This window comes from Mustelus asterias, chromosome 5 (assembly GCF_964213995.1).
Source record: "Mustelus asterias chromosome 5, sMusAst1.hap1.1, whole genome shotgun sequence".
Taxonomy (NCBI): Eukaryota; Metazoa; Chordata; class Chondrichthyes; order Carcharhiniformes; family Triakidae; genus Mustelus; species Mustelus asterias.
Genome location: NC_135805.1, coordinates 89656948 through 89670341, shown reverse-complemented (window position 1 = coordinate 89670341; position 13394 = coordinate 89656948). Strand labels below are relative to the sequence as shown.

At 40.4% G+C, this 13394-nt stretch overlaps 1 protein-coding gene across 12 annotated transcripts in view; it reads right to left on the bottom strand.

Annotated features, from left to right (window-relative positions):
- dnmt3aa (DNA (cytosine-5-)-methyltransferase 3 alpha a) overlaps positions 1–13015 on the bottom strand; it is a 516733-nt gene extending 503718 nt beyond the window's left edge. For 11 of the 12 annotated variants that reach the window (XR_013497772.1, XR_013497773.1, XM_078213021.1 and 8 more), the window contains exons 1-2: positions 12905–13015; positions 10315–10452 (exon numbers count right to left, since the gene is read on the bottom strand). Coding sequence is in view for 10 of the 12 variants with exons in the window: in XM_078213021.1 (XP_078069147.1) it covers positions 10315–10374 (60 nt within the window). In the remaining 2 variants the exon portion in view is untranslated. The remainder of the gene's footprint in view (positions 1–10314; positions 10453–12904) is intronic. The other variant, XM_078213030.1, reaches the window with a different exon arrangement.
- Between the last annotated feature and the right edge of the window lie 379 nt (positions 13016–13394).

The window sequence follows — 13394 nt, the reverse complement described above, 5'->3', positions numbered from 1 at the left end:
AATCAAGTCAACACCCATTTAAGGTACATTCTAATATGTTGAACCATGACAATGTTTGATATATTTTGTACTCTGAGGGGACATTAGTGACTGCTACTCAGCTCTCCCAAGATTATGGGCTGGGTTCATCGACGTTGCCCGCAGCTGGGATTCTCCAGTCCTGCTGAGTGCCAAATTCTCTGTTCTCATTGGCAGCGGTGGTGGGGCTTGAGTGGCCGGAGAATTCTGGCCTATAACTCTATGTAGAATAACACTTCTTTCTCTTGTCTCCAAGTATGTCTCCAAGAAGAGAACAAACACCCAAGCAACCAATGATGAGAAGTGCCTGAGTCTAGCAGAGTACAACATCAAGCACACACAAGATGGTAATATCATTGGACTAGTAATCCAAAGGCTCAGGCTAATGTTCTGAGGCCATGGGTTCAAATTCCACTATAGCGGTTGGTGGAATTTAAATTCAATCTATAAACTTCTGGAATTGAAACCTAGTCTCGGTAATGGCGATTATGAAATAATAATTGATTGTTGTAAAAACCTGTCTGGTTCACTAATGCTCTTTAGGGAAGGAAATCTGCTATCTTTACCTGGTCTGGCCTATATGTGACTCGAATGTGGTTGACTCTTAATAGCAGCTTATAGCAAACCAGTCAGTTCAGTTCAGTGACATTTAGGGTTTGGCAACAAATACTGGCTTTGCTAGTAATCCCACAAAAGAAAAAAAAACACGTAAAAACACTTTAGGATTCATAGAATGTTTGCCAATGGGATTTCATTAAACATGAGACCCGCTTAGATAACAAAGAAATAACTTGCAGTTATGTGGTGCTTTTCATGATCTCAGGGCATCTCACAATGAATGAAGTATTTTTTCAAGAGTAATTGCTGTTTAATGTAAGAAATATACATCAGATGTAAATATGTACGAAGGCCAGTGATCAAGCAGTGAATAACTCAGAATTCACTAAATAGACAGGGCCTGTTGACTGGAATTGCACTGGAAAGAATAATTTTCTTATCTGAAATGAGAACAAAGTAGAAATTACATTTGCAACTATTGGGAGAATGGGCTGTTGGAAGTGCTTTGTCATCTATTGCCTGAGCTTGGGAATATAATTTGTTATCTGGGTGAGTGGACTCTGAATGGTGAACTTAGGGAGAGTACCACAAAGAATTTGAACGCTTTGCTTAACCATACTGCAAAGCACTCAAAATCAAAACTGCAGTCGGAGTATGCTATACAATGAATCTAAAATTGATCAAGTTGCTTTTCATGCTATTCGACTATTACTTGTGTAACAAGACTAACAGTTTGAGATCTCAGCTGTAATCTAGATACTTTTTTGACTGGTAGAGGATGAAGTAGTTAAATGTTGAGCCTGGGAATTGCATGATCACCTTCTGGTCAACTTCAGTCCATCTTTATGTGGGTAAGTAAGAACCCGTGAAATACACCCTGCTCGGCACTCCTTAATTCCAATTCCACAGAGTAGGCCACATCCAACACCTGGAGTAGCTCGCAATTGTGTTTGTTGCTGACTGTCCAGCAGATCCTCATCATGCTAGCAGAAATAGGCAAATCAGCCGTCCACCTTTTGTTTAACAGGTATTGTTCACATCAATTAGTTTATTTTTCTGGCTTTTTTTTAGTTCTAAGATAAACATAAATGCAAGAAATGCAGCTGGTAGGGATTTAGAATGCACTACATGATACAAAGACTAAGTTCTTCTGCCTAATCCTACCCATTTGTTGGTTTTCTCCTCAGTAGTTTGATTCCCTGCTGTACTTGTGAATCATAGTTGCAGATCAGCTAGTGTACAGTACATATTGTTTTTAAATGTTACCTCAGAAGAAAGTTTTAAAGTAGATTTTATATTTTGTTTTGAAGTTTTCAGTCAAAAAGTACAACTCCTAGTTCATGGTTTATAAAAATATAATTTCCTTTGGAGCTTTAATCTGCATTCATTTTTGATACACAGGACTGGAATAGTGCTTAAGGCTTATTAACAATATGATGTGCCATGCTCAGCAAATGGCAAGCCTTGCCGTCAACCATAAAAAATCTGCAGGCTCAAAGCATGCTAGGAGCTGTAAGCTGCTACATCATTGAGTCTATTCAGCTTAGAATAATGGGCCTGAGAGCATCTATGAACAAAAGACTCAGGCTTCAGCCAGGAATAGGCCTCCAATGGAAAATATTGGAGGCATTGTAAACACAGGGAATTCTATTGTTTTATTCTACTGATCATTTTCTTGTAAACTAATTCACTGTTTCGTTACAATTTTTTTTCCGATAATAAGTCCTATGCTTGGAGGAGAAACAAATATGGTAGTCAAAAATGCTTTGTGAAGAGTATTTTGAAGAACTTCATTGGTTTCCTTTATATATTGTATACATGTAATTTGTTTTGCTGCAGAATTAGTTGCATTCATGCATCCTTCATTTGTAAGTGTAACTACTATAGCTACACGGTGGCACAGTGGTTAGCACTGCTGCCTCTCAGTGTCAGGGACCTGGGTTCAATTCCGGCCTTGGGTGACTGTGTGGCGTTTGCATGTTCTCTCTAAGTCTGCATGGGTTTCCTCCCACAGTCCAAAGATGTGCTGGTTAGGTTGATTGGCCATGCTAAAATGCTCCTTAGTGTCAGGGGAATTAGCAGAGTAAACATGTGGGGTTATGGGGTGGGATTGTTGTTAGTGTAGGCTCAATGGGCCAATTGGCCTTTTTCTGCACTGTAGGGATTCTGATATGATCAGAACATTACCTATTTAATTAGTTACTTTTTGAATATGAAATTTGAGCCTATTAGGTGCATAATGTGCACATAAAAATATGATCCCCAAGTTGTGATGAACGGCATGCATGTAACTCCAAGACTTTATTTTCAAAACTAAAGATTTGGAAGAATAAAAGAAAAATGCTCCATTTGATGCTGGCTTCTCCACTAAACCTATCAGCGTAGGAACAAGATGGGGTTAAAGTGACAGTTGAAAATCAATCATTTTCTTTGTTCAGTTTTTTTGTAATTGGAGGAAAAAATTTCAAGGATTCATATTAAATCAGAAATATTATGACAAGCTCTTGGAGGGATTATTTTTTCTATTGAGATTGCTGAGATGAAAACCATGCATGGCCTAAGGTAATTCTATCATTAGTCACTCAGGACCAGTAGATACAGAATTTCAAGGTAAGATTTTGTCTTTTAGCAATTTATAGATTTCTACATTATACAATGATAGCTGCAAGCCTGCAACAGGGGTGTAATACATCAATGAGTTTGAATGAAGTTAAAAAATGCAGCAGTGAAACTTGAACAATGGTATGTATTTCTTACTCCGCTCAATATGTCAAAAGTTTCTATAATGTTGTACTGCCATGGAAATTTAACTGAGGAGTGTAATAATGAACAGAAACTGAAAAAAGCTAAGAAAGTCAATGAAGCCTTACATGGTAGCATGGAAGACAACTGTTTGACATGAATTGTGACATTCTAACTGAAGCTGAATGGACAAAGAAAAACAAGTGGTTAGATCAAAAGTAGAAGTTCAGAAATCAAAAGGGTTGCCAACTACAGCTAAAGAGAATGATAGCCAAGTATGGACATTGGAAAGAAAAACTCAACAGCCTTATCCTGGCAACTATTGAAGGAGAAATGGAGGGTAAAACAGGAATGGAAGAAAAAAATCAGATGGGTGGATGACACTTGAGTATTGGACTGAAGGAGGCTTGAAGAAAGCCAGTGAAGAAACAAGATGATGCCAATGGCCCAAATAAAGCGAAGGTGAAAACAAACAACAATATTGAAGTGATACCATTTTACCTTATTCACCTTAGGACCTTCGGTCACCACTGAATGCTAACTCGGTATAATGTCTTATATCTGCGATTATACCAGATTGTCAAACAAGTTTCTATTTATCCGTTGGAGAAACTAAGGAGGCACAATAGTAATGAAGTAGTTACAAGCTCACAAACAAGTAACACATAAGAAAAATTGTAAATCCTATTAATTGCAAAAGATCACTGGCTAACTAATTTGCTGCTAAATATCTAACAATTGCCAAAACTTTAATTTGATGCAAAGATAAACCATCATTAAACAGAGCACATAAAACGTGAAAAGCCTTCAAGGGTCACATTGCTTGGTCCTCTTTATGGTACCCTGTTCTCTCTTTCCCACTTCCCAACATCCAAATAGCTTTTGGGGAAGAGGGGGGCGGGAGGAGGAGGAGAAGAGGTGGAATTTGCGTGTAGAGAGAACAGGGTACCATGAAGAGTATCAAGTGAGACCAAGTGATGTATTATCTGATCTTTGAGGAGAATTCAGATGCCTAACAAGATGAATATTACTTCAACTGAAATCAACCTTATCAGAGACAATGGTAAAACAATAGCCTCTGCTGCAAACATTGATTTTACAAAGATATATTTTACACAAGGCAAATAATGGTTAAAAAGAACATTTCAGCCACAATTTGATAAACGAAACAATTTGCAATTATAAAACACCTCCTGGCACCCCAAGGTATTTTCCAGCCAACGAAGAACTTGTGAATTGTAACCACTCTTAGAAATGTCAGAAAATACAGCAGCCATGTTACAGATAACAAGGTCCCCCAAAAGCAATTAGATCGTGATCAGATAATGGGTTGAATTTTCCCAGTTGGATCACAATCCTGATGTAGCTCTCAATTTTGAATAGGAACCCAGAAGTGTCTGGTGTGGCATCGGTCATGATCTCCCTGGGGACGGCCACTTAAGAAGCCACTTTCAGGAGGTCTGTTCATATAAAGATGGTGGGTGGATCACAAAAGTTGGAGACCAAGTAGGGGGGCATGCAGTGATTATCCAGCTGGCAGCACCATTGGGAGAGATGGGTACCTCTGAGGCAGGCATGAGACTGATGGTGCCTCAAAATGGAGACGCCCTCAGTAGCACTGAGAAAAAAAAATCAAACACATGGAAAGTTATAGTTGTCAGGCCATCATTGTGGAGGGGATATATCCACAGGACGGTTTGCAGCTGTGGCTCTTGCCCATCACATTAAGTGGGTCTGTGTTGTAGTAAGAAAGATGAGGGATTAATGGCCTCTTTACCCGTTTCAGGAAATTACTCTCCATTAAATGCTGGAGAGCAACAGGAATCTATTCACCATTGGGTAGATCACGGCAGCATCATCACTTTTCCTCCAGTTGGTTCATTAGTGGGCCTAATTGGCTACCTGTTGCTGCTGGATGGGTAGCATCTAATTTGTTCACTCCCGCCTCCAAAAAGATTGTTCAGAGGCAGGAATACGTTGGTCAACTGTACAGTGTGCCATTTTACAACTTTGCTTCCAGTCCCACCTCTAAGTCCCACTTCTGCATTTTTGTTTATTTTTTCTGTTTGATTGTGAGACTCGGGCGATAAATATTGGGCAAGACACCAGAACTCCCTGCTCTCCCATTTTATGCACCAATATCAATATTGAATGCTATTGACTTATCAGAGATATATTTCATGCTATTTTAATCCAATAATGTTCTTTAACCATGGAATAGGAATTTATTAGTTAAAGAACAAATGACTAACCACTTATGACAATGAGAAATTTTGCACGCTTGTCCTTCAAGGATGTTTGAATTCTTGATTATATTTTAATACTGGGTAATTTATATTATGTTTTAGATAAATGCCATTCTGGTTAGCAAAACATACTTCCTTCAACTTACAGATTCTGCCTTAAAAATAAAATTAAAGCAATACAAGACACAGTGATCCGGGTACGTCCGAGGTCAAGCCTAATACTAAATTTAGTAGTCAGCCAGCTGCATTTGACGCTAACATGCTGGTTGTTATGGAGATATGGTCAACCTGCTGGGTGAGATAAACTGCTAATTGGCACCACTGGAGTACTGAACTCCATGAAATATATATTTCTCCAAAGCTGACAGACCTGCCAAAGGAATGTGATAGTTGTGTAATTTGTAATACTGTCTGGGAAATTAAAAAGTCCAAGTAAAATGTAATACTGAAACTTATTCACTCTTTATGTGATATAATTGTTTCATTACATCTTTCTGGCACTAACAGCTTTAAAGAAATTACATTTATCAAGATTTCCATTATTTCATAGCCACTGCTACAACTTTAATTATTTGTATTGGGCTTCACTCTGCACAAGTGTGGTTTCAATACAACGTTACAAATCACAATTGAGAATATTTGCAGTTAGGCTTGTTGTACAAATTACTACACCTTAAGTGAACAAGTTGATAATTTTGCATGAAGCCTCATAGAAACTGCCATTCTGAAACTTCACCCAAACATGAACCCAAAGTGCGTGAGCCAAGCAATGTGGGTTTTTGTTATAAATTCCATCTGAAATTCTGTTTATTGCTCCAGGTAAAGGTATTTTGCTCTAAAAATGCCTTTGTACCACATGTACAAATCACAATTGTGATATTTTGGTGAGAAAAGCTCAAGTAAAGGCAAATGTTTTCTCTTTTAACCAAATAAAATTTCTACACTGGCATCCAAATTTACCAAAAGTATATTAAATTTGGTAAAATGTAGTATGATGACCTAGAGGAATCAATTGCTGGGGATTACACAATATGGGAGATCAAACAAGCATATAATTGCTATGACTTTTACGAAGCATCCATGTTACTGGCTAGCAACAATTGCTACATTAGTGTATTGAGTGCAATATAAATCCCTTGGGAATATGTGTGAATTTTTTGATGAATCTATTTGACTTTATACCTACTTTATTGCTGGCAAGAATTCAAATACATTTTCTAATATAAAACAACAATGGAGGTTCTATGATGTTTAGTTTTGATAAATTGATTGACTCCTAACCATCTATGTGACAACTCAAACTCAATTGATGCACTTTCATACATGTGCAAGTAGTGAACTGCATCAATAAAGGCTAAAATACCAATATGAGTGACAAGAATTGTTGACAATGACTACAGAATTTGACTTTTGATTTATGCAGATTCATGGTCAAATTCATGGTCAGATGGCCATGCTGAGTAATGCAGTAGCCATTTCATCAAGTGTGGTGATTTGTGCTGTTTTCAGTATATCTTTTTTCAATATAGTGTAATATTTGATAGACAATTCTAGAAGAATGTGAAATTAGAACCAATATATTTACTTTGTTTCCTGATAATACAAGGAATCACTAGTTAGCTACCCCAGTCTTTGTATCACTGTGGCTGTCTGGTCTTTGTATCACTATGCCTGCATGAATGTTGAATAACTTGCATATTAAATCATTTCCCTGAAGAGCTGATCCAGTGTAGGTGGCACAAAATAAAACTGCTTATTTTGACAGTTATCAGTCATTTCTAACACATTTGAAATAAAGCGAAACATTTTAATTCTGTATAACATGGAACTGTGATAAAGGTGGGAACAGCAACAGCTGTGATTGTAGTGTCACAATAGCTGCAGCAATTGAGCTAATACACATGCATTTGTGTTGATAAGCATTGTGTATAAGATAAATGATTTCTTTATGGTAACCAGGATGACAGTTACGAAGGGGCATGATTGAAGGCATATATTTACAAAAAGAATTATCGTCCCACAAAATGCAGACAGCGGGATTTCAAGGAGTCAGAGAGAAAGAGAGAGACAGAGAAAGATAAAGAGAAAGGAAAACCTGTGAGATGAAGTATTCAGAATGAAAATTGTAAATGGACAGACAGAAAGAAAACAGAGTCTGAATGGAAGATTTAGAAAAAGAAACATGCAGGGAATATAAACTGCTTGTAAATACAGCTAGTGGAGCAATGCCTCAATATGGATTGGGATTCTTCCACTTGTTCAGTTTTAAACCTAGCCATTAGGCAAATTTCAGAGGAAGCAAAAATAACCAATTTGCACAGCATCCAAGTAAACTGTGTTCACATTTTCCTAGAGTTTGCCTATAAATAATGTAAAACACATTCAGTAATATATTTTGTACAGTTTCTATAAATTGATCTCTTGAAAAGAGTCAGATATTAGTCATCTTATTTTTTCGTCTTATTAGTCATGATTATGTTTTTCAACTAATTCATTTGTACTTATAATTGATTTATAATGGAAAGTCAAATAACCACAGAACAGAAATGTTGCCTACTTGAAAAGGGTCTATTTCTCAGATCTGCTTTTTGATTGATTGCATGAAGTGATATAATTGCATGCAGAAATACAGGATATTATGGAACTTGTAAATTTAATATTCCACAAAGGGCTTATTTTAAGATTGAATGTGATTAAAACTCTGATGGAACAAGCTGTGGTTGCACTTAGATGATATGACAGAGTGGAAATACTCAGTCTGGCACCCGGTCAAACAGCGAGCATCCAATTGTGTACAGACCAACAAAAGATACTGAGAGCTGTGTAAAGGCACTTAAGTACAAGGGAAACAAAACCAAATGGTGAGGTGAGCCAAGCTAATCTTAATATCTTCCAGTAGCTGGTCTGAGAGTGACACCTCTTGAAGGAATGACTTGTGGTGCCAAGATGTTTGAGAGAGATGGAAAATGACACAGTTGTATTTTTTTCATTACTAGTTAAAAGTTATTGTTTAATGATTTGAAAGGTCGACAGGAACTGTAGGCCTGGTATTGTCAGTTAGTTATTCAGACACTTGTAACACTACCTTCAGTTCTCAGTGTTAAACACCTCACAAAAGTTAGACGTGCTCACCTTGCCACATGCAAAGCTTTGTTACTGACTAACTGTAAATGCAGGAATACTCAACATGTAGATGAATCTAGATTTGTGCTGAAGGAAGTGGGTCAATTGAAGATTTTTTTGGGGAGGTGGGGGGAGAGATTAAAAGGCTTTAAAAATGGTTTTCTTCCATTGTTCAAGTCTGAATGTTTGCATTAAAAAAAAATACGATTTGACTTTACTTTGGGACTTTAATACTAACAAACTATTTTTTCTTTGAGTGCAGAATTCCAGATTAGTTTATTTTGAATAGTGATCTGGATTAACATTGTTAACACATCGATAACCAGAACACCGCCACTTCGATTGTAAACAACTCTCAAAGGACCCACTGAATTACAACATCTTGGGTTTAATACTTCCCAGGCACATTTTCTTGAGAAGTGTTTTAAAACCTCCAAAGAGTAATTACTTTCAGGATTGGTAGTTAGCTCTCTGCCAAACGTCTGTTGAGATAAACAGCAAGATGCAGCAAATGTATCTTGCACCATTTGTAGTCCACTTTTTAACCTGCTTTTAAATGGGCTGAGGTGACAGAGGTTTCTGACAATTGAATTCCGGTTCACTTCTGTTCCCCAACAAGCGGCCAGCTGACGGAGGCGGCATTCTCTTAAAGTGACCTCCCATTGAGTGGAGAGCCAAATGTACTTCACATTGCAAATTGACCCTACTCCCTCTTCAAACGGGTGAGGTGAGTTTGTGAACTAGGTGCAACCTGGCCGTGTTTACTCGGAACATAAACCACTTGACCTTGATGCAGCGCGGGCGGTGTTTGTCAGCAGAGAGGGAGGTGGGGTTGCGAATGGTGAAAAATCTCATTTTTATAAAGAAATAAGAGGCCACGGGCGGGAGATGACCGGCAGCGCGGGCGGGATTTTGACGGCGAGGATGCGGGGATCGTGCGGGCAGCAATTGCGTGGGCGGAATGTTGGCTTTTGCGGGGCCGCGATTCCGGGGGCGTTTTGCGGAGCATCCGGACGGGGATTGCGGTGGGCTGTTTGCGGACTGGCCGGGGCGGAGCTTCGCGGCGATTTGCGGAATGGGGGTTGGGCGGCGATTGCGGAGGCGGGGCTTGCGGATTGCTGGCGGGGCGGGGATTGCGGGCGCTGTGCAGTTTGTGGGGCGGAGTTTGCGGGAGGATTTGCGGGGCTGTCCCCTGCGTGTGTAGAGGGTTGAAAGTTTGCTGACTTTTGCCTGCGCTATGCGACAATCCCACAATGCATCGCAAAGCAGCTCAGCTGCAAAAGCGAAGCGGCCGCGAGCAGCAAGATCCCAGAGACAGAAGCTGACAACCCGAGCCCGGATAGAATTCGGGCCCGGATAGAACCCGGGCAGAGCCCGAATAGAACCCGAGTCCGGATAGAACCTGGGCAGAGCCCGAGCCCGGATAGAACCCGGGCCCGGATACAACCCGGGCAGAGCCCGAGCAGCAGCTGCACAGGGAGGGGGAATCACTGACACACAGAGAATGTGGCCGGGAACTGGCGAGATCGGGTCCCGCTCCTGCCCACCCAAAACAAACCCTGTCACGGAGCAAAACAAAGAAATGCAAAGAATAAAAGTGCGAAAATCTTAAGGGGTCATTCCTTACCATCTGTGTCTCAATTCCTTCTTCCAGGGCAGGGTTTGTGTTGGTATTGGACGGCATCATGGGATCAGATTGAATAGATTTAAGATTTTATATAAAATAAAGCGGAGTAGTGCCTTCTGTCCTTCAGCCTTTCCTTGTCTGCAAATGAAAAAAAACAAAAAAATACAAATGATGATTTTCAAACAGTCATATTAAGGGTGGATTTCTCAATGTCTTCAATGATTTAGCAGCCCGTGGCTCTTGCCACCTTAGCGAAAATGATAAGCGTTGCAGGCAGTGGTGCTGGACAGTTGTTGACAACCATTTTCACATTGAGCATCGTTTAGATCTGGGCTGCTGATCATCACTGATCGTCAGCTCCCCCTCACTTGGACAACTGCTCGAACATTATTGTTATACCTGCCTCCCCTTCACACAAAAAACCGTAACAGACCACAATTTACACTGTGTTCCCCCTCTCCTCTCTTTCTCTGTTATAACATGGCGGTTTTGACATGGTGCCAAAATGCGCATTTTGTTGCTTTACTCGCTTTGGCCAGAGGAGAAAGCGACCCTTCCCGCACCCCCCACCCCCTCCCCTTTCAAATTAAAATGCATTTTTTTTTGTATTTTGCTGGCAACGTTTCATTCTCACGTTCTGCTCGGTCAGCATTTTCCATTTTCGCCTCATCTTCGTCAAGCATGTCAGCAACACCTCTGAAGGAGCCCCGATTCCCTGCTTTCTGTGTACCTCAACAGGCAAGAAAGAATCTCCCGACCAATATTTTTTTGTTTGAATTCCCTTTCGCTCTATCTTTGATGGAAACTAATCTTCACACATGTGGAAACAATTGGATATATAACAAAGTCGAGCGATACTTCCAGATCCCCATGAAATATCCGATGTCCCTATCATATTGTGTGTTACGTATTACATTACTGGATTAAAATGTTCTCTCAAACCATTTGCCTTTTTGTGTGTTGTTCCGTGCGATTCAAACGAAGAGCAGATTTTTTTTTAATAAAAGTGCTTGACCACGGGCTGCAGGTTGACATATCGAATGTAAAATAATACACTGAAAAAAAAACACATCTCAGCCTATGAAAGTCCCAAACGCCAGATTTTTTTTCAATAAAAGATGGGAAAGATGGCCTCCCCCCCCCCCCCCCCCCCGATATACCGGGTTGTGATCAGATTGATAATTAGAGCTTTGCTCTGTGTTTTGACTCAGAAAGGGTGACCTCAGCTAGTCTGATTGCAATGCTCCCAGTGATGACTGTGTATCAGTCCTGCAATGGCAGTGGCGATGGAAGGCGAAAAAAAATAACGCCCCGTCAAAATAAGGGACCGAGCACCTGTTGCTATGGAAAATCCTACATGCATTTGCCATGTGTGATGTTGTACTTGGCAGTGAGAGAGATTTTCTGGAGCCTTCCATTGCCTCAACACCACCCCCCCCCCCCCCCCCCTTTCCCTTCATCTGGAATCACTGGGAATAGCTGGCTAACATGGCGTCTGCTGCCTTTAAACTTCAGGTTAACCTTCATAGACTCTTTCGCAACAAATAACCACAAAAAAATGCGCTCACAACGTGACATCCCCAAAACTAGCCCCGTGCCACAATTCTGAACGTTCATTATTGTTGGCTGCTTCGAATAGATCTGTCTGCACGCAACTACTGCAGCAGATACACGATTGCAAGAAATGTATCCGCTCCCACCGGCTAACTTTAAAAGTAAATAACAGCAAAAGAACCCCCAAGATCCTGATACCTACAATAACGGGATACACTGAAGACATTAGTACTTGATTATAGAACACATGTAAAATCACAACCACTATACTCTGCTGCTGGTCACAGTGACACTGGGAAGCAAAAGATAAAACAGTGACATGTCTAACAGAGACAGCAGTATAGATATTTTTAAAAATGTATCACTAAAGAAAGCGTGCAGTTTACATTTATAACCCCCCCCCCCCCAAATTTGCGTGCAGGTGGGGCAAGGTACGATCCATCGAGATCCCCACAGGGACATCAAGTAATCCTCGGGGGAATCATTTACTATTGCACAGTTACAGAACAAAATTCTCCAAATGGGCTGCACTGATGCAGAATTTGATGCCATTTTGGTTTGCCGGCGCTATCAGAAAGCGAGCAATGGAAGTGCCAGAGACGGACTATAGAAGTGGAGTTTGGAAGACAGCCAAGCTTCAGATGATAAACTAGCTTTAGCTGCACTGAATACTAACACGTACTAAGGCTTAGCTACATTTTTGTTCGATGTAAGACTTTAGAAAAAAAAATCACACACACACACGGCCAGATTACACCGAAGGAATATTACAGCTTTTAACAGCTCCTTCGCTTAATCGGAAAACGCCAATAAAACCTCCCAAGTTCACGGTGAAAGTGAACAACGGTTAAAATGTACAGGAGGACACATCTGCAGAGAGCTCTGATGGAACCTCTCCTCCCCCCCCCCCCCGATTAAAAGAAAAACATCACCATCTTTTACTGCTTTTAGGTTCGCGATCGCCGTTCGAAAAGTTGACAATCAGAAAACATATTGATTAGCTGATGACTTTAATAGTGATCCGAGTGTAAATTACCCGTTGCCAATCCAGGCCTGGACCTTTTCCCTCGGCTGATTCTTCCAGCGTCCTCCCCAGCCGGCGCGGCCTCCTTGAGGTCCCCTGCACTTACTGCAGAGTCCTACCGGGTACAGCCTGGCTTCCGCGCAGTCCTAAAGCCCGTCACCTCACTTGCAACTCCTATGTATCCTCCCAGAGTCCAGTACACACTAAAATGCCACCAAACCCCTCAATAATCAGCCTGTTGCAGCATATTCCTCATATTACTTTGAATTAAATTGTCGATATCTGCAAAGTGTAAGCCATCCCCTTGCTTTAACGCGTTTGATTATACTCGCGGATCATATTTAACTTTCCCATTTCCCACAACTTTTCACGACCAAAACAACTTGAAGTCAACAATTTGTTTTTTTTAAAAGTGCATTCAAACCTCTTTATTACAAACCTGTGAAGATCAACAAAGTAGTTCTTCTTATCAGGATTTGATGTGGAGTTTTGAGCTCCTTTA